Raw genomic sequence first — 25,554 nt, forward strand, 5'->3', positions numbered from 1 at the left:
GGAAAAATAAGGTTATAAACATTGATTCTATATGAGAGAGAGACATGCATGGCTACTCAGGAAATCCTGCTGTAAGAAATTACCGAGGCCAGACTAGCAGACACACGTCTGCTAAAAGATTAAATCAATCCACCTTGGAACTGCTCTTTCTTGAGGAACTGGGAATTTTCAAATCATCTCCTTCCCAGTAATTCTAAATTTCTATTAGGTCAAGTAGTTCAAGCTTCTGGCTGGAAGGCAAGCCTTCAATCAGCTCTCGGCCTATTCTTCTTCCTGCTTCAGTGGACATAGCCTTCTGCCAGATCTTCAGCAGCAATCCTCCTTGGAAAGAAACACAACATGGCATTGGCAAATTAGCATGGAGAGCATGCAGCTCACAGCGTACCAGGGACCAAGTGCACGTCTGGCAACAAGCACTCCACACTCTCCCGGGGACAGAGAATTGCAGACAAAGCTGGAGCTTGCTGAGGGGGTGATAATTGCCTACAAATGTGCAGGGAGACGCAGAGCATTCACTCAGCTCAGGATCCTTTGTATTGACAGACAACGGGGCTTGCTCCCCTGTCACCAGTGCTGCAGGTCGAAATGATTGAAGGCTTATGGGAAGGTCTTTGTTTGCTCTGGCACGTAGCTCCGTGGTTTATGGAGCAGTAGCCTGGGAGTTATAGTCAGGCCTGTCTTCGTTTCCACTCTAAAACAAAGAGTGTTCACTTTCTGCCAGCTAAGACCCCAAGCTAAAGAAGCGAATGATCCTAATACATAAGTCCAGGTGATAAACAGTGGCTCTCTAGGACGTGTGGCTCGGCCAACACAGCCCAGCATCAGCCCCAGTTTGCAGGATAGTCACTGCCTACTCCTCACCCCAGTCAGCGCTCATCTTTGGAGTGGATAGAGGGCAAATCTGAGGGTAAAAATGTCTAGTGTAAGAATTTATTCTCCTCCTGTTCTGCCTTTGGGTAAAAAGTTGATCTGACAGTCCATGAGTAGAAAAGCTTTAGAAGCAGCACAACTCTCATTACAGTTCCTGCTGGACTAGCAGGGGCAACTGAACAAAAATAAGGAGTAATCAAACTCTGAATCAAGAAATCAATCTCACTCTGGATTGGACAGGGTCCCATCCTATGAGGTAGTAAGACCCTCTATCTGCTGTTGAGGTTTGCAGTACCAGTAGAGAACCCTGTCTCTCACAGGATGTATTTAAAAGCATCTACAAAAACAGTCTGTTTTGTCACCGGTGCTTTGTAGCACTGAGGTAGGGTCTTTCAGGTCCCTGCTGAAGCTGTGGGTCTAGATGCAGTCAAATTTATTTTAAAGCTCCTTATTCTGATCTGCAAATCAGTTACCAGGCTGAATTAGGTGGCATTTAATTCTCAGCTGAATTCAAAGCTCATCCCTGAGAGCAAAGTCAGGGAAATCTCTCCCCTGAAAAGCAAGGGATTTCAGCCATGGGATTCATTATGGCTGCACCTGCATGAAGCTTATCTCTCTCTCTCCTTCCACTTACGATGTTCAGGATCCATACATCCTTCCCTCTCTCCCTGCAGGGCTTTCCTCATCTGATGTGCTTCCCTGGTGCTCTCGACCCTCCTTCCTGTCCTTCTGGTCATGCTTTTCTTTGCTGTGCTCCTCTCCTTTCCTGGAGGTATGTCAAGAAACCCTGAACTGTGTCATAGGCTGCCAAGCAAGCAATATATCTGTTCAGACCCTTATTCTGATTCGTAAAATAACGCTGCATGAAAAATGTCAGGGAAGCACTCTGTGATGGGAAGATGCTCTTTTGTAGCACTGAATAGATTTATTTCACATCTTTTTCAGCTTTAAATCCAGCTGGTGAGAGAATTTTCAGTGAAATATACAGATAGAAGAGGATCACAAGTGCCATAGCTAGGCATGCCAATTTTTCAGTGTATTTTTACATTCTATTTTAATTTAAAGATTCAAAATAACTTTGCTTCATAAAGGTCAAACAAAAATAGCCAGCCCAGAAGTATCTATGAAAGAACTGAATCCTCAGGAGAGTGTAATTCTGTGTTGCACCACTGGATGGTGATGTACGACTTATTATGGTGAATATGATAAAGTCAGCATTGACTAAGGATAGTTTTGCTGGGACACATCTCTGTTAAGTCAAAGACCAAGAGAGAATCAAAAACTGAAACCAGAGCACTTGTGGATTCAAAAAGTGTTGCTTATGATAATTTACTTTTTGTTTGTTTGTTTGTTCTTGTTCAACTGGTTTAATAATTTCATTTAAAGTTATAATGGTTTCAGATTCAACCAGTGAAACAGGAAAAAAAAGTCTCTGTTTTTAAAGTTCCTGTGAAAACTGGGAAAAGAAAGAGTAAGATCATCTGCTCTCATAATGTTTTGGGGTTTTTTCTCACTGAAATCCCTCATATTGTTATCCCACAGCGTTATCCCACCAGCATTTGCTGTCTGGTGTGTTGTTTGCTTATGGTTGTATTTTAATTGTTTTACTGCTAGTCTCTAAGATGTATTTATACTACTTTATATCAAACATTCACTGTATTGTGAATTCCCTCATATGGAGAAAGGTATGTAGAGAGAACAAGATATTAATATCTATGCACAACAGATATCTATAGGTCACGCTCATACCTGTTATTTTATTCACTTTGTGAAGAACTCTCAGTGACACCAGAACCTTATTTTGCTCTGGACTGAAGTCACTAATGGATGGGAGAACATCCCCTTCAACAAGCATCCTGTGGGGCAGGAAAGCCTGGAAGTTGTTTGTGGTCAGCAAGTCTGTTTTGAAGTGTGTGGCGGCAATGAAATCTACAGCATCAGCCCAGTCTTCTCCAAAATTTGCTTCTGGATCAGAGAGATATTTTAAGCTGAAAGAGAAGAAAATAAAAAAATGCAGCAGATAACTGAACTCTCCTGTAGAACACACTAGTTGATCATTTTTCCCAAAGGTTTTTGTTCAGTATAAAATCCTGAGTGGCCTCAGTGCCACTGTGACTTGAAGCCTCCTTAAGTACCTTATACCAAATTTCTCCTGGCAACCCTGCCTCTTCCCAGATTAAACACAGCTCCTGAATCAGGCCCTGGCTCCCAGAGGGGAACCAGCATCTCATTTTAAGCCCAGAGCCTGACTGGTCATGGCAGTTTGGGCAGCCATCTCCCACTGGTCATCCCACACTCTGAGAGAGAGGAAGGAAGAGCAGAGCCTATAGAGTAGATGCCTAAGTGTGGCATTTCCACAGTCTCCTGTCATGGGGAGGAAAGATGAATCTGACTCCATGTTCTTAAAAGGCTATTATATTATACTATATTATATTATATTATATTATATTATATTATATTATATTATATTATATTATATTATATTATATTATATTATATTATATTATATTATATTATATTATATTATATTATATTATATTATAATATTATATTATATTATATTATATTATTATACTAAAGAATAAAAAAAGGATACAGACAGAAGGCTAAAAGATAATAATGAAAAACTCCTGACCCTTCCAGAGTCTCGACACAGCTGGACCGTGATTGGTAATTAAGTCAAAACAATTCACATGAAACCAATCAAACAATGACCAGTTGATAAACAATCTCCAAACCACATTCCAAAGCAGTAAAACGAAGGAGAAGCAAATCAGATAATTATCGTTTTCATTTTTCTCTGAGGCTTCTTATCTTCCCAGGAGAAGAAATCCTGGCAAAGGGATTTTTCAGAAAATATGACAGTGACAGTATGAGGGCTCATGCAGACTTTGTTAGGATACCATCCTTCCAAAGAGGCCTGGGGGTGGAAAGATGCTCCATGGACACTGCTCTATTCCCCTTACCGGTCATGGAACATGGGGAGTGCGTAAGCAATGGAGGAGGTGTGTGCCTTCCACATGAGGCCAAGGGCATCGTCCAGTTTGAAGGAGGAGAGGCTGGCAGAGCTCACAGCTTTGTGTTCTGTAGATAACAGATACTGCAGCAACAGGGAGCAAAAGGGGCAGAAAATGAGAGGGGAGGTTTAAACCAAATTTTTTTTTATATGAGCACATACCTCACAAAAAAATAAGTTTTAGAAAATTGCATTTGAATAGTTAGTGATAGCTGCTGTTTTTCGACTTCAACATTGCAAGGGTTTTATTCTTTTATTCACATAATTTCAGTATTTGGTTACAAAAAATCAGTGGACTTTTGTATCTGAGTGCCATGGAATATTCAGTGCTAAAATAGGGGACTCCTTATTATCTTAAAAAACTTATCTATATTCTTTTAACCACAACTTTCTGAAGATTTTCAGAAAAAGAAGAAAATTATCCTTGTTATCATTATAGTTATATGAGGAGTAAATATTTTACAATAACTTCTGAAACATGATGTATGGAAAAAATGATCTTATGAAGACAAATCCCGTCTTACTCTTAAGCATCTACTTTCACTCCCAAGGGGGACTTACAGTTTAACATTCCTGCTCATTATCAGTTATTTGACTGCCAATAAAAAATATTGACTGCAGTAGTCTAGCTATAAAAAATAGCTATTAAATTTGTGAAGTAAGAAATATTGTTATTTTTAGGATTAGACACCAGCAGAGTGAGGAGGAAAGAGAATATCTCCTTGCATAAATAGATGTACTTCTGAATGATGTTTCAGCATTTTTAAGTTTTAGTTGTTTAAAGAAATAAACAAACCTTATGAAACGAACCAAAGGCCACTTTTTAAAGCCAGTGTTCCATCTCACAGGCTTATTTTGCATTGCTAACATAAGCAGTATTGGAAGAACACAAATTGAATATACAATATAATATAATATAATATACATATATAATTGAATACAAAACAATGTCTTGGAACAGAGGCCAAAATACAGAACTGTCTCAAAAGAAGAGAAAAATTCCATAACTTTTAAAAATCCTGTCCTACTTATTTCTGACTCACTGTATGCTATGCTTTCCATTTTTCCTGCTTATTTTTACATGCAGCTGCTATTGAAAACAAACTAAGGTTTCTGAATCTTAAAATATGACAGTAATAATATTTTTTAAAGCTAATATTTTGGTATAATTTCTAAAAATATTTTTAAAAAATTATTTACTTCAAAAAAGGCCTTCCAGTCATCCATGAGCTTGGGCATGCGAGACCAGCAGTCTTTAACGCTGTAACAGAAATCATCTTTTTGCTCCTCTGGTGACAGTATTTCTATCTCATATGGCAGCTGCCCAAAGAGGCCAGCCTCCACTGCCCCCAGAAAGGGTATAATAGACAGATAGTAATTCATACCTGTAACAACAATTAAAAGACAGCAGGTGTTAATCACAAGCAAATGAATAATTCCCACATAAGAAAATGAACTCTCTCCCACACCAACCACAACTGTTCCAAATTGCCACGAATACAACTGTGCTCAGCAGTGGAATATATGTACTGAAATGTAATAAAGATGACCCTTGTATTGATTTAGATATGATTTGTAGTGTTCATTTATGCATTGTCCTTTAAGAGCCTTTTATGAGCTTCCACTGTGTTTTACTTTACAGGAAAGGAAAAAAGCTAATGGAAAAAAGTGGGACCTTGTAGGCTGTCATGGACAAGACAAGAAAAGCCTCTCAAATACTAATTGCAAACTAAGAAAGACTAAGGGGTATTCCACAAGTGTTGTTGCTATTAAAAAACCCTCGTCTATGTACCCTAGACCTATGAGAAAGGGAAATGTGATATTTTACTGGAAAATAATAATTTTGCTTCTAAAAAATATTTCACTCACTGAAAATTCCTTGATATTACCTCAGTTTGTCTGTTTAGATTTATTTTATGATGATGGCTTTCTTTGGTCTGCTCCATAAGTTGGAGCAGTCAGATATAGAATGTAGGACACTCAGGCTCAGTCCTCACTGGTGCCAAACCTTGTCCCGTGAGAGTGCCCACAGGGCTATTTGATATTCCTCTCTTGAGAGGAGAATCTGAAGTTCTCCTCTTAATTGTGTCCCCTTTGTAGAAATGAAGTTCAATAGTTTTGAGTGAAGAAAACCCTGGGATCTGTTGTTCTCCCTCTTGGGCGGGCGCCTCTGAGCTGTTGTGCTGAGAAGTCATTTGCCCATGCATGGTCTCAGGGACACAGACTGCACTGATATTTTGCACAAAATTCCAGCAGTGAGGACCAAAATCATTAAAACCTGAACACCTACCATGTATCCATATCCTCCTAATGGGAAGCCATTGCTGCACCTTATGGGAGAAGATCACAAAACAATGTTCACGAAAAAGGAGTGCGTGTGTTGGCTGCAGTTCAGCAGGGACTGGGTCTGCACACCTTAGGAGCAGGGATACTGAGGGAACTCAGTGTATTGTGTATTGCTCTAAGCATGAGATGATAAAAAAGGACGGAGCAGCATGGAGGTGCTGGGGTCATGGTCTGTCAAAATTGATGCAGATGTGATAGAAAGGATGGAGCAACAGAGTGGTGTTGTGGTTATGCTCCACTGAAAACATGCAGCTAGCAGGAACTAGGCCCAAGGAATGAACAAGATGTTAACTAGAAGCTGGCCTTTGCTTCCTTAGCTTGAAAATATGTCTTGCTTTTCTGTACATATACTAATGACTCAAGCACCACATCAACATGAAATGCCACCAACTGTAACTTAACCTTTTCGCTTCCCTCAAAGGAATATATATAATATAAATCAAGCTAAAGTGGGGAGGGAGGTCAGAGAAGACTCCATCATAACTCCTGGGATCAGTCAACAGGCTGAACTTGTCTTCTTCCCCCAAAGGGATGCCTATTGGGTAAGAACCTCATTCCGTACAAGCTAAATTATTATCTCTAGCTAGCTTTAATTGCTGATTAGTATTGGTCAATATATTGCTTCGAATTCATTTTTGCAATCAGTCACTGTCAACAGCAATCTCTGAACCTTAACCTATTACAGTGTTTGATTATCAGTGCATTTGTTAATAAAGTGTGTTATTCAGTACACTGTTTAGCGTGAGTCATTCAAGGGCACTAAGGGAGGAGTGGCCAGAAGCAGATAACATACTTGACAAAACTGGAAATATCTACCAACTCCAAGTGGGAACATTGTTGGTTTGTGACCCTACGCGGGTAGGTCAAACCATGCTCTGAGTGGATTGTTTGGTGGGGTCCCCATAATGGGGCACTGACAGGCTGGTCAGGCACAAGGGTTTCGACTTCTCTGGGGGTGCTGATGGAAAAAATATAAAGGCTTATATATAAAGAGAAACTGATATGACACAGTTCCTAAATGTGGACCTGGTTGGGAATTCAGGAGGAAATGTCTGGCTAGTCAGAAGAGCAAAGGAAAACTCCCTAGTGATGAGAAGACAATGTTTCACTGAGACTCATCGCTGGACTGGCTCTTGCTTCTTGTTCACTGTTTTCATGAGAAATATTGAAACCTTGATCTCACATCAAAAAGTGCTTATATTCTTTTAAGTGTTCTTGCCTATATTATGTATTTGCACCTGCTTGGGTGACTTAGAGGGCATAAAACAATGCAGGACAGTACTACACTGAGTATTATTCTAGGCAAAGAGACTGATGTTCTTAAGCAGGTAGTATCCCACACACCCAAGGTATATTAAATGTGAGTTTCCGGTTTAAGCTCATTCCTGGTTTCATGTGACTACTTGTGCCAGAGAGGGCTGCTCTGAAGGTCAGCTGAAAGCTTTCATATCCTCAGAACACTGAGAGATGTTTCCATGCAGTCTCAAAGACTCTTTGCATGCTCTTGCTTCAATAGGGTAAATCAAAGCTGAGTTTATACATTTTCTGGAGGCAACAAAATGGATATCAAGCAAACATGCAATATTTAGAAGTAAATGAAGAGCAGGAATTCAAACACTGAGAAAGTAAAAGTGGTAGATTCTATTCCAGGAAGGTCCCCTGCTTGCAAAGGGCTATGCAGCAACTCTTTTTACTTGACACTGTGTGGGACACCATCCCACAGAGCACTAGTGCTATCCAAACACAGAGAGGGAAAACCAAAGCTGAAGTGAGTACCACAGTCAGTTTTACCCTAGATTTACATTTAAATTTTATCTATGCTTATGTCTTTGTTCACTTGAAAATATATACATTTAACTGCTGATTCACAGACAGAAGCTTAATCCAAATGGCCATTGAAGGAAAAACATTGCTGTGACAGGGAAGGGAGAGATCTGCTTGCTCAAACCTACTGCCAGGTCTGGGCAAAAGAGGAACTTACAACAGGGCATCAAGGAAGCTGAGGGAACAAGGGACAGAAGTTAGGGAGGGAAAATATGCTAAGGGGAAAAGAACCAAGGATGGTGTAAGAACCACAAAGTTTCCTGCTTGACATTTTCTCACAAAATTTTATTTTGAAGTGCAAGCATCTAAACTGAAGAAATCTGCTCTGGACTAATTGTAAACTGCAAATATCTACAAATATCTACAAATATATATACCTGTCATTGTGTTTCCCACATATTTTCACATGAATATTTGCAGTATAAATATTTTTAAGGATGCAAACTTGTTGGGTTTTTTTTTCTTCTTCCTGAAGTAAGTATTCAAAATCAATTAACTTTCATTTACGCACTCACACTTAGGCATCTTGCTGCAAGTTTGTGATGGAGAATTACATAGCACTGAAATTATAATGTAATAGAGAAGTCTAAGGGGAAGAAATATTTTCAGATGTCCTTCAAGGACATTAATTTATTTTGGAAAAGAACAGTGTGACAGCATATACTTACAGGACCACCAGCTTCTTACAGATTGGCACAGGGGCTCTCCATTTTCATAACCACAGGAAGTCACACCAGAAGGATCTGCTAATCTACCTGAATGAATCAAATGAAATAATACAACAAATACTTCTCAAACTTTTCGCACAAGAAATCCCACTGAGATGAGAAAAAGATTAAGGAATAAAGCATGAAGATTTTTGGTTAGAGAAGCAAAACAATCACTGTTGCTTTGCTTCATAAACTAATGTCCTAGAGTAGCTGAGTTTCTCATTGCATAGTAATTTGATTGTGTTTTACATTTTGAGCTATCCCTCACTTTAAACATATTCTGTGAATTTATTGAACTGTTTGAAATCAGGATATCACAGCGTTTTTAGTGAGATTTAAATGTACGTTCACATGCAGACATGAGCACATGCATAGCTGAAGCATCATTTCTAATAGATGTAGGGCTGCTAGTTCAGGAGAGCTGCTCAACAAGCAAACTAGCACAAACTAAATGTACCAGTAATTGCCTCACCTAATTGGGTTGTGTGATACAGAATCACTTCCAGCTTAATCATGCAAACAAACATAGCCTTACTGTGAAGCTAAGCATGCAAACATTGCTGTAACTAATTAGCAAAGTTTGCAAGCATCTGTGCTGTAGAAAACATGCAAGACATTTCGTAATTATTAATGAGAGAATATTTTACTTTAAGCACGTGGCATGAAGAAACAGCCTAAGTCCTAAAAGAATACCATACATGTACATTAAGTGTTGTCATGCAGAGTGTCAGGAAGCCTGCTTTAAGTGCATGGCATGCAATTACCATGGCCTTGTGCAATGACTTGAGCTATTCGAGAAGCTCCCAAACTGCCCTGCAGAGCACTTGCTCTCTGATGAGTCAGCTGAATAATGGCAGCGTCATTTCTGCCAGATTAGAACTAAACCTCATTACCGGACCAAATTTTCTGATACTTACACTCAAGAAGAAGACATGATCATGAACGATGTGCATACAAATTATCCTAATTATTCTCCCTAGCTGACTAGGCAGAGCTTGTGCTTTGGGGCATGCTAGTTGCTCAAACCTATATCCTTCAGTAGCCAAGCACTGAGAACATGAACTTGCAATAATGAGGATTGCAGTTCAACCCATTTTTTAAAATGAAGATTATATTTTTTATATTTACAGAAAGATTCAATTTTTCAAGATTTTACTTCAACAGATTGTCAAAAAACAGGCAGCAATAGATCACTGGTGTGCAAAGAGGATGAATGGGAAGGATAAAAGCTAAGAAGAAAAAGACAAAATGTTGCAAAAGAATTGTACATGAGGCTTACCAAATATTGTTAGCCTTGGTGTTTCAGGAAAATGAAGATTTCCCAGGCAGTATCAGTGATAATTTTAAGATAGAAATTGGAACTGGAAGCATTAACTGCACTTACAGGTGTCCACACCATTTTTGTTGTCTCTGTTTCCTCCTATTCCCTGTGCTTAACACAATAGTTATTTTGGTCTTCAGGTCTACCCAAGCTAAGCTGTATTGACAGTACCTCCCAGCTGTGTTTTTGATAACTATGTGAAACCTCATCAGCAAGATTTCTCCACTTTTTTTTTTTTTTTTTTTTTTTTTTTTTTTTTTTTTTTTTTGTGAAAATGTTGTTAATGAAAGTGCTAAATGTGGTTATTCTCATCTTGCTGATGAAGAACTCCACTTAGCCATAGACTTCTTTTAGCAGCAGTTATCACCAAATTCTCCCTTTACCAGATTTGCAGTTCCCTTGCTCTGTAGAAGGGAGTAAATGCATTTCTGCATTTCTTTTTGAAAAAACCCCAATGTTTGTATGACAAAAGAAGATATCAAATTAGCCTGAAACAATTTACCTTTGATTCACATAACCTGTGCTTTATCCCTTTTTCTATCTGGTTCCATGTCATTAAATATTCTTTCCTCTATACTTATTCTAATGTCTTGCTTACTGCTGATATAAGGCAAATAAAGATGTGTCCTTATCTCCTCTTTTCTTCTTAAGTACAGGCACAATCTTTCCTGCTCTTCAGGCATACAATACCATGTAAATATTTCTTAAAGTTCTTGATCCTGGATTTGTACTTCTGTATGTGAAGTGAGGATAGAGTCTATCCTGTTTCCTCAATTTCTCCGGGTAGGACCCTCAGTTTAGCTTTACCTCCCACGTGACAATTTCTGCTTCCACAATCTCATTCCTAATAGCCATGCTGTCTCACAATCCTTGTCTCTGCTGTAAATTTAGGCAAAATACTGATTTAATTTTATGTCCCTGAGTGGATTATCACAAATCTTCATACCACTCTTATTAAGTAACAGCTTCACTTGTTCTTCATGGTTTATACAGAACCGTATCCATAAAAATATTCTCTCAGTAACATAACTTTCAGGACAAGATAGAACTGTTAATTCAAAAAAAATTGTAATATTTTCAAAGTTCTGTTGTGTTGCACCATGAACTCAAATCCTGTTTTTGTTTGCCCAAGCTTATTATGTTGATATACAGATGCTTCAGTCATTCATCACTAATCTATCACACCGCCTATCTGGATTAGGTTTAGCCCTTGCTAACCTCACTACTGTATGCACCAGAATTATACTGTTCTTTGTCCCTTCCATTTTTCCTTCAAATGCTCACATTTTTTTACTGTAAAACTACTTCCAACTATGTGATATTTCTCCTTTTAGTATTTTTTTAACCTTCTGGTCATGTAAATTAAAAAAATTGTCTAAGTGTCAGTCCTATGACTCTTTTAGCAGGTGACAGGACATTACCTGTCTATGCAACCAGGGGCAAATCTTCTCCTCACAAACTATGTCCCTTGTCTCTACTTGGAAGTTGTCACTACAACAAGGCACATCCTCACTTTGTGGATGAGGCCAGACTCCATAACTCCTCCTTTCCAGCAGGTCACCACTCAGCTGTAGCTGCTGTATCCAGTCATCTTTGCCTCTGCCACACATTGGGGCAATTCTCCTGCTGTACCATCCACCCCTTTCATCTGCTCTTCTTTTTGTATACATAAGGAAGGAAAAGAGGACAGAGCTTGCCTAAACCCCAACCAAACTCTTTTTGTTGCTATCTGTTTGCCATCTAGTTTCCTGCTTGGATTTTGCTTACTATCTTGTTTTCCTCATTTTGACTTAGGAGTACATTTTCCATTAGGTGTGACTAAATGCTGGCAGCCTTCTTCCACCACCAGGTGCAGGACCTCTGTCTTCTCTCAAACCTACAGTGGCACCCAAACCACCACCACATGTAACCACAGGTTACATCCAATAAATAAAATAACAGGCAGTCAGATGCATTTGTTTACCCCTGACAAGATATTGCAGCCTTAGCCTTAAGGAACCTTTCACGTGTGTTTCTGTGACTGCTTCCCTGACAGGCACAACAAGCGAACCAGAATGACTGCCCTAGACAACAACCAGCTTTTAGGGGATAAACCCTTAGAATCTGGACATAATTTAAAACAAAACAAAACAAAATAACCAAACAAACCCCACAAACAATCAAACAAGAAAACCCACAAACAAAAACTTCCATTTTGGTAAAAAACATATTTAGAAAGTAAGGAGGCTACTTCTAAACTGGTCATGAAGAATAGATGGAAATAAATTCTCAGAGGGAAGCACTGACTTTCAAATACATGTCTTAGGAATTAAATTCTAACCATCTCTAGAAGCTTGTAACATTAACAAAAATAAAAGCCTATTAGTTAAAAATTTAAGAACATCATTGCAGAATGCGTGCCCTGATATTTGTCTACATAAATTGAAGCAACTGGGAATGCCCTTCCAAAGATTTTTAATTAGCTGAAATATTGCCCATCTATACCACAAATCTGGATTCTGACCTCTTCCTATGAGGAATTTTAATAGCTATTTCTCAGCAAGGTAAGGGTGTTCACTCAGCATTTCTGTTTCAAATTGGCAGCTCTGTCAAAGTTTACACTGTCTGAGGCCATACTGTGCTTGTGAGGCAGAAACTTTGGAAAGGAAGCCTCTAAGCAGGTCTGGTAAACAATTTGCTGAGCCAGCATCTTAAGGAAATAATTCATACCTGTATGAAATTGCCAGCCATGCTGCAATGGTAATCCCCAGAGAATATTGCCACTGTTATGGGGTCCAAAGGCATCAAAATATTTGGCTGAAGCACTTAGCAAGCTCTTATACACTCCTAGTCGATCTTGGTAGTTCCAAGCATTGATGACAATTTTGTTGTCCTTTACTGGGAAATCCAGCAGGTTTCCAGGGGCCAGGTCCCACAGAGGGGGATAGAGATCTTCTCCAGTGACATCGTTTTCGCTCTGCGTTGCAGCAGGCACAGGACTGAAGGTGACAATCACTACAAGGAGAGCATGTATGCTCAAGTGGGGCCACATTGTGAAGGCTTGTGACACAGGTGATTGTAGCTGCAGGGCTTTTATTGGCAAAGGTGAGGGCTGGACAAAAAGGCTGACTCAGACACACAAGCCTTTGTCTGCCTTCCCTTTCCCAGCCATGACCCTGTGGAGTTGCCAGACTAGCAGCTGTGAGCAATGCTCTGTCCTCTCTGTGGGATACAGGGAACACCACCAGATGTTTAAGAGGAACCAATCTAATCAGAAAATGTCCAAATCCATGAAATATGCACACACTTCCAAATGGGTGAGGTGCTACAATACTGATTGCACAGTTGCACTATAAAACTTTCTGTGTCTGCGTTTCTTACTAGATGTCAGCTTCCCTTTCCCAACCCAATTTCTTTGGGTAAAGAAGGGACAGAAGTAGCAGAGATCTCACCTCAACACATGCACAGGCTGTATGTGAGGTATTCTGAGGAGGACTCCAGGCACTGACAAAGGAGCAGTAGTGACATGCTGCTGGTGCTGCCATTGTCTGCTTTGTCTTTAGGCCTTGGGACAGCTGCCTGCAGCCCTCAGGTCATAAGAGTGTTGGAAGTAGCCAGATCAGCCTGTCTTCAGGCCACGTAGCACCTGGAGAGCTGTACTTTTAGTACTGGTTTGTCTTGTGTAGAAATGGTCATCATTATATAATGTTCTAAGGTCTCCTATTAAACCTCCATGATCCTGTAGACTGCAAAGGGAAGACAAAGGCCATGCCTCCAGTGATAAAATTGGTGTTTAAGTTATACTCCAACAAAAGTGAAACCATCCAGCTGCCTTGATCTCACCTACTGTCAGGAATTCTAGGACTTTATCATCCTCAGCTGCTTTTTCTCAGATAAGCAGTGGTTGCAAAAGAACACTCAGCAAACAGACATGTGGTTTGTTATCTCTGCAGTCTTTTATTGCATGAGAAAAATTGCAAATGCTGCTTTTCTTTGAAGTTATTCTGTGAGTTTCGGTGGGGCTTTGTGTGCTGAAAGAACCTTCAAGTGGGAGCAAGTCAAAATTGGCTGCAAACTTCTGATAGTAAATTCAAAAGAAATGTATCTCTTCAACTTAAATTTTTTCCATTTACTCTATTTATTAAGGAGACTTTCTAGTAAATAGCAGAATTTTTCAATGATCACTTATAATTTTTTGTCTGCTTGTCCTTGGGTGATTGAGAGAGATACCCAAATGATTTTGAAATACAGTCTTTAACACAGATCTGATCATGCTGCCTTGAAGAAATTTTGAAAAATCAAGTTGTTCTTTCATTAACTTCTATGGATGGCATTTATTTAATCCAAATGTGGGCATTTTAACACTAACCTAGATATGTAGATTCCCTTGATAACCAATCAGAGAATCAGGTATACCCAGAATGTAACTCATTAAAGCACACCACTGAGATGTATTGCTCCTGACTGACTGCAGAGGGAGTAGAAATTACAAGTTTACTTTTAGACATGGAAAACATATTTTTAGATTAAATAAAATCAATATTCTTTTAACTACTTTTCTGAAGTAATTTTTGGTCTATACTCTGAAAAAATGATTTAGGAAATGTTTTGAAAGGTACTTTTTTTTTTCCTTAAAATAAGGCATTCTATTGAATAATCCTGAGGATGAATGCCAAAAACTGTGCTGATTTTATATATATATATATATGTATATATATATATTAGTCCCTAATTGAGGCAATGGGCAGCAAGGCTTATCTAAAAAGGAAGGATAATGAAAGGCACAGCTAAGGCACAAGATATATGGAGGAAACTTATGAAATAAAAGGCATAAGGCTCATGATTGCACTAAGGAAGAAATTTTATTTAGTATCAGGAAGGAGTGAGTAGGAGTGGTTGGCTTTTTTTTTTTTTTTTATCATCACTGAAAGAGGTGTCCCAATTGGGAAGCTAAACTCCTTCTGTTTTTCTTTAGTCATAGAGGAGAGTTTGAGCTCTCCTAATGAAAGATACCAGGCATTTGTATCACATGAGCAATTTTATTTAAGGTACATAAGATAAATAGAGGTGAATAAAAATCTTCACTTTTTTTTTTTTTTAGAGATATCGTATATTTACATCCTCATGGCAGATTACCTGGTAGGGGACTACTGGTTCCATGCTTGTTTGGAACTGTACTGCGCATGAAAAACTGTCCTCCTGCTCTGCCATCTAGAAAGGCAAACTCTACTAACACTAACCTGGGCAGGCATGAAAATATTAATCACTAGTGTAAATGCAAAACCACACTCTCCCAAAGACTTATAACACAGAATTGAGATAAATCAATGACATAATGCTTGCCTTATATAAATTTTTGAGCTATTTGATAGAAAAAAAACTGTTTTATATATTAAATGGGAAATAATGACCAAGAATACATCTATTTAAACTGATGAGTCTCTTTGCTTTTAGAAGTTTCAGCCTCTTGCCTTATTACGGTAATAGAAGGACTTCAATAACCCAGTTAATCTTTAAAGAGCCAATAATAATTTTTATTAATATAATAAAAAGTTCTTCCTGAAAAATATTATAATTCAGTTTAAAGATCTTACTTCATTTTTGCACCTGTGTGTGCAAACAAGTTGCTGAAGTTTCCGTAAGACTTTAAGGACAACAGTTTTCCTTTGAGAAATATCTGAGCTGGTGTTTCCAGTTTGGAATCCAGTCCAGTTGGTTTGGTTGTCCTGAGGGGGAGAGGGAAGGGTACATGTGATGTCAATTTGGCTTGAGTGGTGTTGGTGTTGGGTGTTGAGCCATAGCACCCCTCCAGGGATGCCAGCATTTTAAGCAAGGGGGAGATTAAGGAAGACTGTTAGTAACATCAGCACCATTATTCACCACTCTGTTAGCAAGTACCTCACCAGTTACTCAGTAAGGATGTGTTCCCAGAGGCATTGCAGCAGAATCACATGCTGGGAAAGACTGCAGGATATATAATAGGTGGCAATTTCAGGTCTGATACGTAATTATCAAGTTTCAAGAGAGACTGCTGCAGTTTTCAAGCGGGCTATAGATTTTTCTTTAAGATAATTGCAGAAAAGCTAATGAGCATCAATTAGATGAGTTGAGGTGACCACAAGAAGAAATGGCAGCCCTAAGCCCCAAACTATCAAAACATAAGGTTCCTTAGTCCTGTTGGATACACTGAAGAAGGAGCTGGAAAGCCAGTGAGGAAGGGACATCAGTATTCCAATGGAATTAATTCAGAACTGACACAGAGTTTTGCAGGTGAGAAACCTTTAGGTAGACTGGCGATATCATTATCTTTCAGCCATATAAAATAGCACTGAAAGGAAGGGTTTTCCTGCTTCATTTTAGGGCAACAGTCCTAAGAGGAAGAATTATGAGTTTTCATTTGTATGGGCTATTGCTATGAGCCTCCCTATCACATGGCACCTTGTTTCATGCCCTGACACTTGCACCAGAATTTGTGGGTGCCCCATGTCTCTGATCTGTTTCAGGGGAAAATGACTACACTCTTGGTAACAGTATTCTTCATGTAATTCACTGAATAAGCTAAAAGCAGTGGATATATTTAAGTTTCTTACTGCTCTCTGTTGTTATTGTTCACAGCTATTGTCTGGAACAGGCTTTCTCTTTCTTTCTGTCACAGGCCTTTAGTATTGGGCAGGGAGGATCTCTCTGGCTGCAGCATCCTCCAGCAAAACCCCTTAACAGGGCTGTAAAAGGGTTTGTAAATTGCTGCTGGTGTTTCTGTGAGTAAAGGTCATCAGCCAAACCCTTGGTCACATGAGTGCAACCACTAATGCAGTAAGACATGCTGAGCATCAGGCATCTGAGGGGAAATTACACTCTGTGTGTAGTGGATATAGCAGGAGGTGCTGCATCATCATGTCCTGGCTCCTTCACCCATCCTTGGAGCTAACATTTCTCCCTTTTTGGAAAACATCATTCTCGTGTTGTCTATGAATTCCATTCTCCCCTCTGCAAAAGCCTTCCTGTGTTCCCAGCTGATTTTGCCTCACCAAACAGAGTAACCTGCACTGAAGATCCTGACAATTCAGACTATAAATTGTAATTAATCAGCACACAGAAATGCCAGATTCATATCTGTGGTGGGATTTTACCACATGCAGTTTTTCTTTCCCAGACAAAGCAGTATTCTTTCCATGAGGCTGGCTGGGTGGAAGTCTGGCTGGACAAATGGCTACAAAGGCAGGTGTAAATCCAACATTTCCAGAGCTCCTGTTCATAATAGTTAAAGAAGATTAATTACCACCAAGGTAAAAATATGGATTGAGGAGCAAGCTACACACAAGATGTGCAATGGCTGGTGGTGTCCTAGGACACCTGGTGGTGTCCTAGGTGTACTTCCCAGACCACAGTGCTCCAGAGGAGTCAAGACCATCCTCAAATTTCCTGAACAGTCTTACTTGCAGGACCAATGTTAAGATTTTATATATATATATATATATATATATGAAAGAAACCAGCCAATAAAATTATTTATCAGACCCAAAACAAAAATTTGAATTAACCTGAATTTTTTATTTTTATAATGGTATTATGGAGGTATATTTAGCTTAGAGGTTAGTTCAGATTATACCATAATCTTTACTGTGTTTTTTATCTTCAGCTTGAAGGTGAAGCTGATCATGGAGTCAGCTGTCTGTAGAATTTAGCACCTACAGTGTGGTCTTCAGCATCACCTCTTCAGCACCTACCATAAAATACTTCAGCCTTATTTTCATAGTGTGATGGAATTCATTCCACTGAGTCAGACTAAATAAAAGCTGCACTCACTGAAACACAAACTTAAAAGTTGATATAAGCAAAACAGATACTCCTGAGAGCATCTGAGTTGTAAACACCTGTTTAATGGAGGAAGATGATAGTGAATTTTTAATATGATATGTCTATTTTTTCTTAGAAATTGTTGTCAAATACAGCCCTAAGACTGCTTATGAAGCCAAGGAAATCTTTTGGCTGTCTGTTTATATATCACCAGGGAAAGAGTAAATTGCAACAAAAATTACTAGAATCATGTTGTGAGTGGGGTTTATTTTTCAATCTGTCATTAATTACGGATTAATTTATAAGACAAACAAACTGAATCTTCACTTATAATTTTAGCATGACATTTTAGTTAGATGAAAATGAGAATAGCTAATTAGAAAAAAAATCAGCATAATGGAAAAGATTAATTAAAAGAAAGCTACAAGTATCCAAAACAGTAAATCTGTGGCTAGATGCTAGTGCCCAGATTTACTGATGTGAAGTATGCAAAACAGATGCATCAATTAGAAACTTGAACCAAAACAGCTTTTTTTTTTTTTTTTTTTTACCATTTGGAAGGAGTAAACAATTATTTCAGGGATTAAAATCAGCGCTTGAAACTCAGAGACTGCAGACAAAATTTTAAGGAGGCTGTCAACCATTTTCTTCCAGCTGTAGCCATTTTCCTTAGACTGAAAAATAAAAGGGAGGGGGAGGGGAGCAGCTTTCTTGCAAGAAAGCAAAGGAGAGCCAACAAAAAAATTTCTCAAAGGAATAGATTGCTCTTCATTGTGTAAGCAGGAAAAATAAATTTTAGTACAAGACAACCGAAAAGAAATGAGGTATAAATGAGGAATAAAACATGAGGTATAAATTAGCCTCACATTTATTGTCTAATTTTGCTTGTATCATGGGAAAGAATAACACTCTTGTTGTTTCTAATTGATAATCTGTGTTGGTATACAACACACTATTTTAGTTCTGCTGTTCATTTGTAATGAGAGAGGAAATAAGGGTGATTATCAAGAAAAGCAGATTACAGTCTTGTTTAGAGAAGTCTGAATAACTCATGAAAAACGAATTCCAAACCTGTTTGATTAAACTAAAATGTATATTCAACATAAAATTGCTAAACCAAATCAGTCATTTTTGAAACATAATTAAGGTACTGTAAACCCAGAAAAGGTGTGTAAGGAGCAAACATGTGCATGGGTAGGTGTGAAAAGACAGAAATTACTGGGTATTCGCAGATGCTTGCACAACAAAGCTAACATTGAAATGAAGCCTAATGATAGTATATGGAGAGATGTCATGTCACCAAGCTTAGAGATGACAGAAAACAAACATTTTTTCAAACAGAATGCTTTTTTATGGAAAACATGATAAGTATTTCCTATACCCACTTTTTCATGATTTTCTTTCCCTTAACTTCTATCTCTTTTTAGAGCACACCTCAAACTCCAGTACCTGGATGCTCCAGAGAACTCTGCTTCTGAGATTTCTCACATGGCATGACTTCATACATACCAATATCAATTCCATAATGCAAGTGTCCACTGCATAAAGACTCATGTGAAATTCATTTCCTATCTGACAGCCACCTGCTGATACACAGCAAATATAAATATGACTAAGCTCCACAAAGGCCACCAAGTTTGGGACCCTAAAAAAATCCCTGAGACACACAGCTGAGCAGTTATTGCAGGACAGGAATTTCTAGTCTGTTGTCCCAAGTCATCAAAAAATTAGGCCTTGGATTGTCAAAGGGATGCGAGTGAAACACGTGTTTGGTTTTAAATATTTTTGAAAGGAATTCATTTAGCCCTCAGGTGTTCCTATTAAACAAGAACCTCTGAGTAGTCCCTGATTTCACTAGTAAAAAATGTCCAGCTTCCCAAATATTCCTGGCCTGTTCTGAAGCACCATTTCCTCAAATGTGTGTGCCACGTGACCTTACTCATATTGAGTCATACTTAATTGTCCCACTTAATTCTCATCAAGAGGACTAGAATAGCTTTATTGGTGACAAGGTATGCCTCCCTCAGCCTCCCATCTGGCTGGCTGTCCTGCTCCTGCATTGTTTTCCAGTATAACCTGTCTTTGTCTCCTCCCTGCCTGCACCAGCACTTGGGCCGTGCTCTGTGGTCCCTGCAGGGAGCCACAATACAATCCTTACTTACAGGGGATGGCACACCATGGAAAACCATGCAGCAGAAGAGCCTGGGGAGATGTGACCTGCTGTTTGGGTGGTGAAGGAAGCTGCTGTGCTCCCTAGAAACAGAGGTTGCCTTTTCCAGAGTGATGAGACCTGTTGGAGATGCTTAGGAGTGTCATTGACACAGATACAAGAAAGTCTTAGGCTGTAGCCTAGATTTAAATGGAAGGCCATGGGTACTGATGCCTTGTCAAGGCTGACCTAGAACAGAGGCTAGACACAGCTAAAGAATAACGTAGGGATTTATTAGGAGGCTTCGATGGATACACTTTGGGCAGCACAAGAGCCCAGCCAGGATAAACCCAAAATGGTCACAAAATGCATGACTGGTCATGAGGTCTCATACTTTCATAAGTTCTGGTCCATTTGCATATTGGAGTTAATTGTCCACTTATAGCTTTATGTTATGAAGGCCCACCCTTCTTGTTTTTTTTCTCTTTAATACACATTGTTTATGCTCTTGGGCCTGAGATTTGGATCATTTGTCTGTGGTCCTCAGCTAGAGAAGGAATTATTTTGTCAACCTACTCTGTGAGGAGAACTTACTATCCCTTAATATGAAGCTCAGAAATACACACTAAAGAAGTACAGAATCTGAAAAATATAAAAGCTAAAACCTGAGGCATCAGTATTTTTTTCCCCTTATTTTGGGGTTTTCTTTCTCTTTTTTTTTTTTTTGTATTAACATATATCTCTATGCTGGCTATTCTACGCATAAAAACACAGTACACAGTTAAGAAAAATCAGTTTTAAATTTTGAAATATTAAGATTTTAAGAAGTATAAGACAACCCCCCTCCAGAAAAGTGAACATAAGCAGACATGCATTATAGAGGGCAGGTTTCTGAAGTCTGTGATGTCCTCCTGGATTTCTATTGCATTTCCTTCAAAGTAATTTAATTTAAAATACTTAGCCTTGGAAACAGAATATTTGGATTCCTGTTTGGATTGTCTTTCTTTGAACAAGTGCTTAAAAAATAAAGCATTCTAATTTATTTTGTCAAATTAGAATGGGTACAGCAGACTCTGATCCTGGGCTTCTACCATCCTTATATTAAAATCACACACCAAAATTCCTTGGCTTAGCCTTATCTGCAAAAATACTTGCAAGAAAATACTTACTATTCTTGTCGCATTCCTGTGAATGCTAACAGTATGGGAATAGCACAGCTCTTTTTTCTCTTTTTTTTTTTTTTTTTTTTTTCTCTCCTTAGAGTCCACAGGCCAACAGCTGGAAAGACAGAATTTATCTCACATTTTCCTCTGGAGTCAACACTGGTTCCAGTTAACCTGAATAATTGAGGGTGGTGAAATGGCAAGCTCCTGTAAATTTGTATATGAACACTAGATGATGCTATATAACTTTTCAATCTCCCTATCACTTTCACATGTAGCTGAAATAAAAATTATCTAGAATCAGAAGACTGGACTAGAACATGTTTTTAATATGTTGGCAAGTATGCACATGTACCAAATCAGATCACTGAAGTAAAAAATTGATATTTTTCCCCCAGTCAGATGTCTCCATCTCAATTGACAGGTGCAAAGAGAGGGTACATCTAACTTTACGGCTACTTGTGCCAGACATTGTGGCAATGTGCTACAGAAGGATTTTAAACAAACGTTTAATAGCAACAATGCTTTCCAAATGCTTTAGCAAAAAAAAACTCTTTGTCCAGCAGTTTTTATACTGGACCAGGTATCAACTCTTTTTCTGCAGTCAGGATAATTCCTCAGACTGGCATAAAGATCACATGCTGTGCTTGGACTGTTAGCTTGGTTTTGGAGCCATTGTGGCTCCTGTCTTTCCTGTAAGAAACAGCTCCTCTGATCCCTATGACCCTTGTGTGTATGATGTCCTTATGACACAGTTCAAACACTAACCAAGTGCTGAATCCATGTCTCAGGGGGGATATAGTTACAGACACAAACAGGTACCTGTCCAGACACGGTGAATCTTTCATAATTTGCAGAAATATTGAATGGGAGAATCTCAAATGTTACTGTCTGGGAAGTGGACTAGCAGCTGCTCTTGCCCAGAGAGGTTTTGATCTGTGCAGTTTGAAGAACCCCTTGGTCAGGGGCAGTGCCCATGCACTAATGTGCTCACCAGGCTGCCAGGGAAATAACTCTGTGTCGTGCCCATTTCACATCAGTGCTGCAGTCACCATTACCTCAGTGGCTTGAATCAGGCTGTTTGGATGGGTAGTTGATGAGAGCACATGGGCCTGAGTTACACTTCAAAACTGCTTGAAGAAATAGTTTGACCCTTTGCCAAAGCTTTGATAGTAATTACAAGATGCACACAGACTCCCAAGGGCTCACAGAACATCCTGCAATGAGAGAGAGTGTCACCACAACAGTCATTGAAGAAGACATTTATTCTTTAAAGAGGGCTCAAGGAAAGTTTTCTCATGTGTTTTTTTTGTGGGCTTTAATGGTAGTGAAACCTACAGAACTAGAATTTCTGGTATTCAAGCTATTAAAAGTCCAGTAAACAAAATGAAAGCTGAATTTTTGCTTCAACTCAGTTAAGCATCTTTAAAATTATGGTGGATTAATGGAAAGTGCATGCAAATGAAAAGTGGGTAAAAACATTTTAGGATTTTTTTCCTTGAAACAAATTAACCCAGTCTTCTTTGAGAAAAAGGACTTAACTTCCCTGAGTTAGTCTCTTACTCATGTCTCATTCCAGAACAAGATCTGAAGGGTAGGTGAGGACAACGTGGCAGCAAATATTATCATGACTTTGGAGGACTGTATCTGGAAATCATAAGGTACATGGCCAGCATCAAACAGGAGATGGGATGCACTGCCTGGCTCTGTGCCTGAGCATCAGCAGCTCCAGCTCAGAAGAGAGAGCCTTCCTTTCCAGTAACTACAGATTTCCTTTTGAAAGAAAAACTTCATTATAAAACTAGGAACATTTACTTTGCTGCATTAAATTATTTTTATTTTCCTTATGCTTTTTAAGTCATACAAAATTTTTGTAAATGCAAAGACAATTGATGGTATAATAAAATCCATTACTACAATTCATTACTATTATTCACATAAGTTCTCAGGTTATATGAAGTATTTCAAGTGATCAGAACATATTTTTTTTCTAGTCATGGCAGAAACAATCAGTGATTTGAAAATTTATGTTTACCTTATAGCAGTTGGTTTAGTTAAGCTTCTAAATTAAATCTGTCAGTACTTAAATCAGTGTGAAGAATCCTGTGCCAGCTTAGAGGAGACAATGACCAAAATGTCCAAGAAATCCTAACATTGGGGATGGCCATTTTAACAAGAGTGTGAGATTAGCTACTGACTTTAATGGAGCCAAGATTTAGCCCCAGAAGATTTAAAGGAATATCTCTGCATATTTAAGATTTGTTGCTTCCTACACATGCCTCTTCTACAATTACAAGACAACTTGGACTGTAGGAAAAGCAGGTGGGTTTGAAAAGAGTGGATCACAGCTCTTTTGAGCAACTATGACTGCATGGCAGGGTAAGTTTATGTGCCTTCCTTGGGCTTTCTTCCTCAATAATGAATGAAACCTGGAGGGCATCCTCTCCTGTATATATATCTCATTAATAACTGATTAAGTTGGCCAAACAGAAACACTTGGATTTACTGCTGACATTGGTGGGATAGATACCAAATTAGCCTCACATTCAGACTCAGAACAGGGGGAGCAAAAAGATTGATTCTGCAGCACCTTTTTCAGCACAAAGGCATTGCCTTAAGCTTAAGGGTCAGTTATGCTTCAATTATGGTCTCTCGCACTTCAGATCAATAAAGGATTATCTCAGATCTGTCCTGCAACATCCTGATTTTCTGTGGGCAGCAGCATCAGCTGTCCTGGGTTTACATATTGCTATGGCAATGTGACCCAGAGCCTTTTTGCAGGACTCCAGTGTCACTGGGACTGTCCTTACTTCACAAAGCTCGATTGTTGTTTTGCCCGTGATAGAATTACACCAGGGTAGATGTGTTGTGCTGAAAAACATTTCTCTACAGGGACTCCAAACAAGATCAGGCCATCACCATTATGTTTTCTGTGAAATGGAAGGAGTGCAGGAGGGGGATAGCATGGAGGAGCCCAGCATGTCCCTGGAACTTGCCCTGCTGGGATTGCCTCTGCCCATTCCTTGACGCTGACACTACAATGCACCAATACTGATTTCTCAGGCTCCTTCTCGGAAATACTCCATCCTTGCCTCCCCCTCCTCTCCCTCGCCTGCACCATCTCCACGGAATGGAAGAGGGGCTGCTTGATGAGGTGGCAGCAGGTGAAGTCACCATAGAAACCGGGGCTCTGGCCTCATCCGCACTGCGAGCGAGCGGCTCCCCCGCAGCCCGCAGAGAGCGCAGAGCTGCTGTGCTGCAGCCACAACTGATCCTCTGCCTGCCATCTCAAACCATCTAAAGCAATATCAGCCAACACAAGGCAGCAGATCTGGAGAAAATAATTTTCTCACTTGCTCTGTAAATCAGAATCAAAATTCAGTCTCTGAGTCAAAAGCCTTGCAACAAATCTGCCATGTGTACTTCTCAATACACCTACAGAGCTTTTTTCTGTGCACACGCACCAGCTGGAAAACCTGATATCCTGATTTTATTGTCTTGATGTGTGCCAGAGTCCTCTAATTTCTCTGAAAGTACTAGGGCATTATGTAAGAAGCTTGGATGTGATCCAGGATGTAGATAACAGCATAACAGGCCTGATAAAAAGCCCAGCAAATTGTTGAACAAAGGATCTCATTCACTGTTGATTTATTAATCAGCAGCTTGCCTAAATACAGTGATTTTCATAGGATTTGTAAGTGTGAATTAACAACTAAAATGTCCAGCCATCATACACAAAATTCAGTAAGACATAGAAATGAAAAAAACTGATTTTCAGGATTACTTATGTTGAGGTCTCACAGGTGTTTAGGACAAAAAAGGAACAGAGATAAATTTGACAGCATTTTCTAAAGTTTCTAGTCTAAGAGTTACCTCTGAAAATTGCATTAAGCTTAGAAATTATATATACAAAAATCCACTGATCCTAAAATGCAGGTTATAGTGAAAAAATAACAGAGAAACCAAAGAAAAAATAAAGAGAGAGATTATCCATAAGAAGAGGACAAAAAGGCAGAGAATATTTTAGGAGGTATCACAGGTGGAAAATAAGCTAATTAGCTAACATCAGGTGTTGGAAAATCTAGGTGGAATTTTCATCTGGAAGTTTATGTATATGGTAATGTAATGCCACCTGGAAGTCAGAGTAGGAAGAGACAGTCCCAGCCTAAACAATTATACACATCCATAAGTTATCAAAGCAAGCATAACAAATTAACAAGGAGGAAATAAAAATTTAATTAACATTAAATGAGGAATAAATAAAAACATAAAACACTCTCAAGCCTCTCAGCTAACAAAATGTAGACTGTTTATTCACCTGTTTCCTCACGTCTTCCCTGTCTTTCCAAGCTAAGGACCTAAGTCCCCTAGCACTCAAA

At 39.0% G+C, this 25,554-nt stretch overlaps 1 protein-coding gene across 1 annotated transcript; it reads right to left on the reverse strand.

Moving 5' to 3' along the window:
- Positions 1-193: 193 nt before the first annotated feature.
- On the reverse strand, positions 194-13,118 carry C3H6orf58 (chromosome 3 C6orf58 homolog). The gene is made up of 6 exons (XM_058802778.1): positions 12,797-13,118; positions 8,725-8,811; positions 5,087-5,271; positions 3,837-3,970; positions 2,620-2,858; positions 194-321 (listed from the first exon to the last, which is right to left on the reverse strand). The coding sequence occupies exons 1-6, from the start codon at positions 13,116-13,118 to the stop codon at positions 194-196; spliced, it is 1,095 nt and encodes a 364-aa protein (XP_058658761.1).
- Positions 13,119-25,554: the final 12,436 nt, after the last annotated feature.

Source organism: Ammospiza caudacuta, chromosome 3 (genome assembly GCF_027887145.1).
Source record: "Ammospiza caudacuta isolate bAmmCau1 chromosome 3, bAmmCau1.pri, whole genome shotgun sequence".
In the NCBI taxonomy this organism is placed as follows: Eukaryota; Metazoa; Chordata; class Aves; order Passeriformes; family Passerellidae; genus Ammospiza; species Ammospiza caudacuta.

What these genes read in the sequence shown, in the direction of transcription:
- C3H6orf58 (XM_058802778.1), bottom strand. Translation starts at nt 13,118, where the DNA reads ATGTGGCCCCACTTGAGCATACATGCTCTCCTTGTAGTGATTGTCACC. An exon ending in ACTGGAAGGCCTTTTTTGAA is followed by an intron (nt 3,971 to 5,086) that starts GTAAATAATTTT and finishes CTGTTGCTGCAG; the next exon opens with TATCTGTTATCTACAGAACA. An exon ending in CAAAGTGAATAAAATAACAG is followed by an intron (nt 322 to 2,619) that starts GTATGAGCGTGA and finishes TTTCTTTCCAAG; the next exon opens with GAGGATTGCTGCTGAAGATC.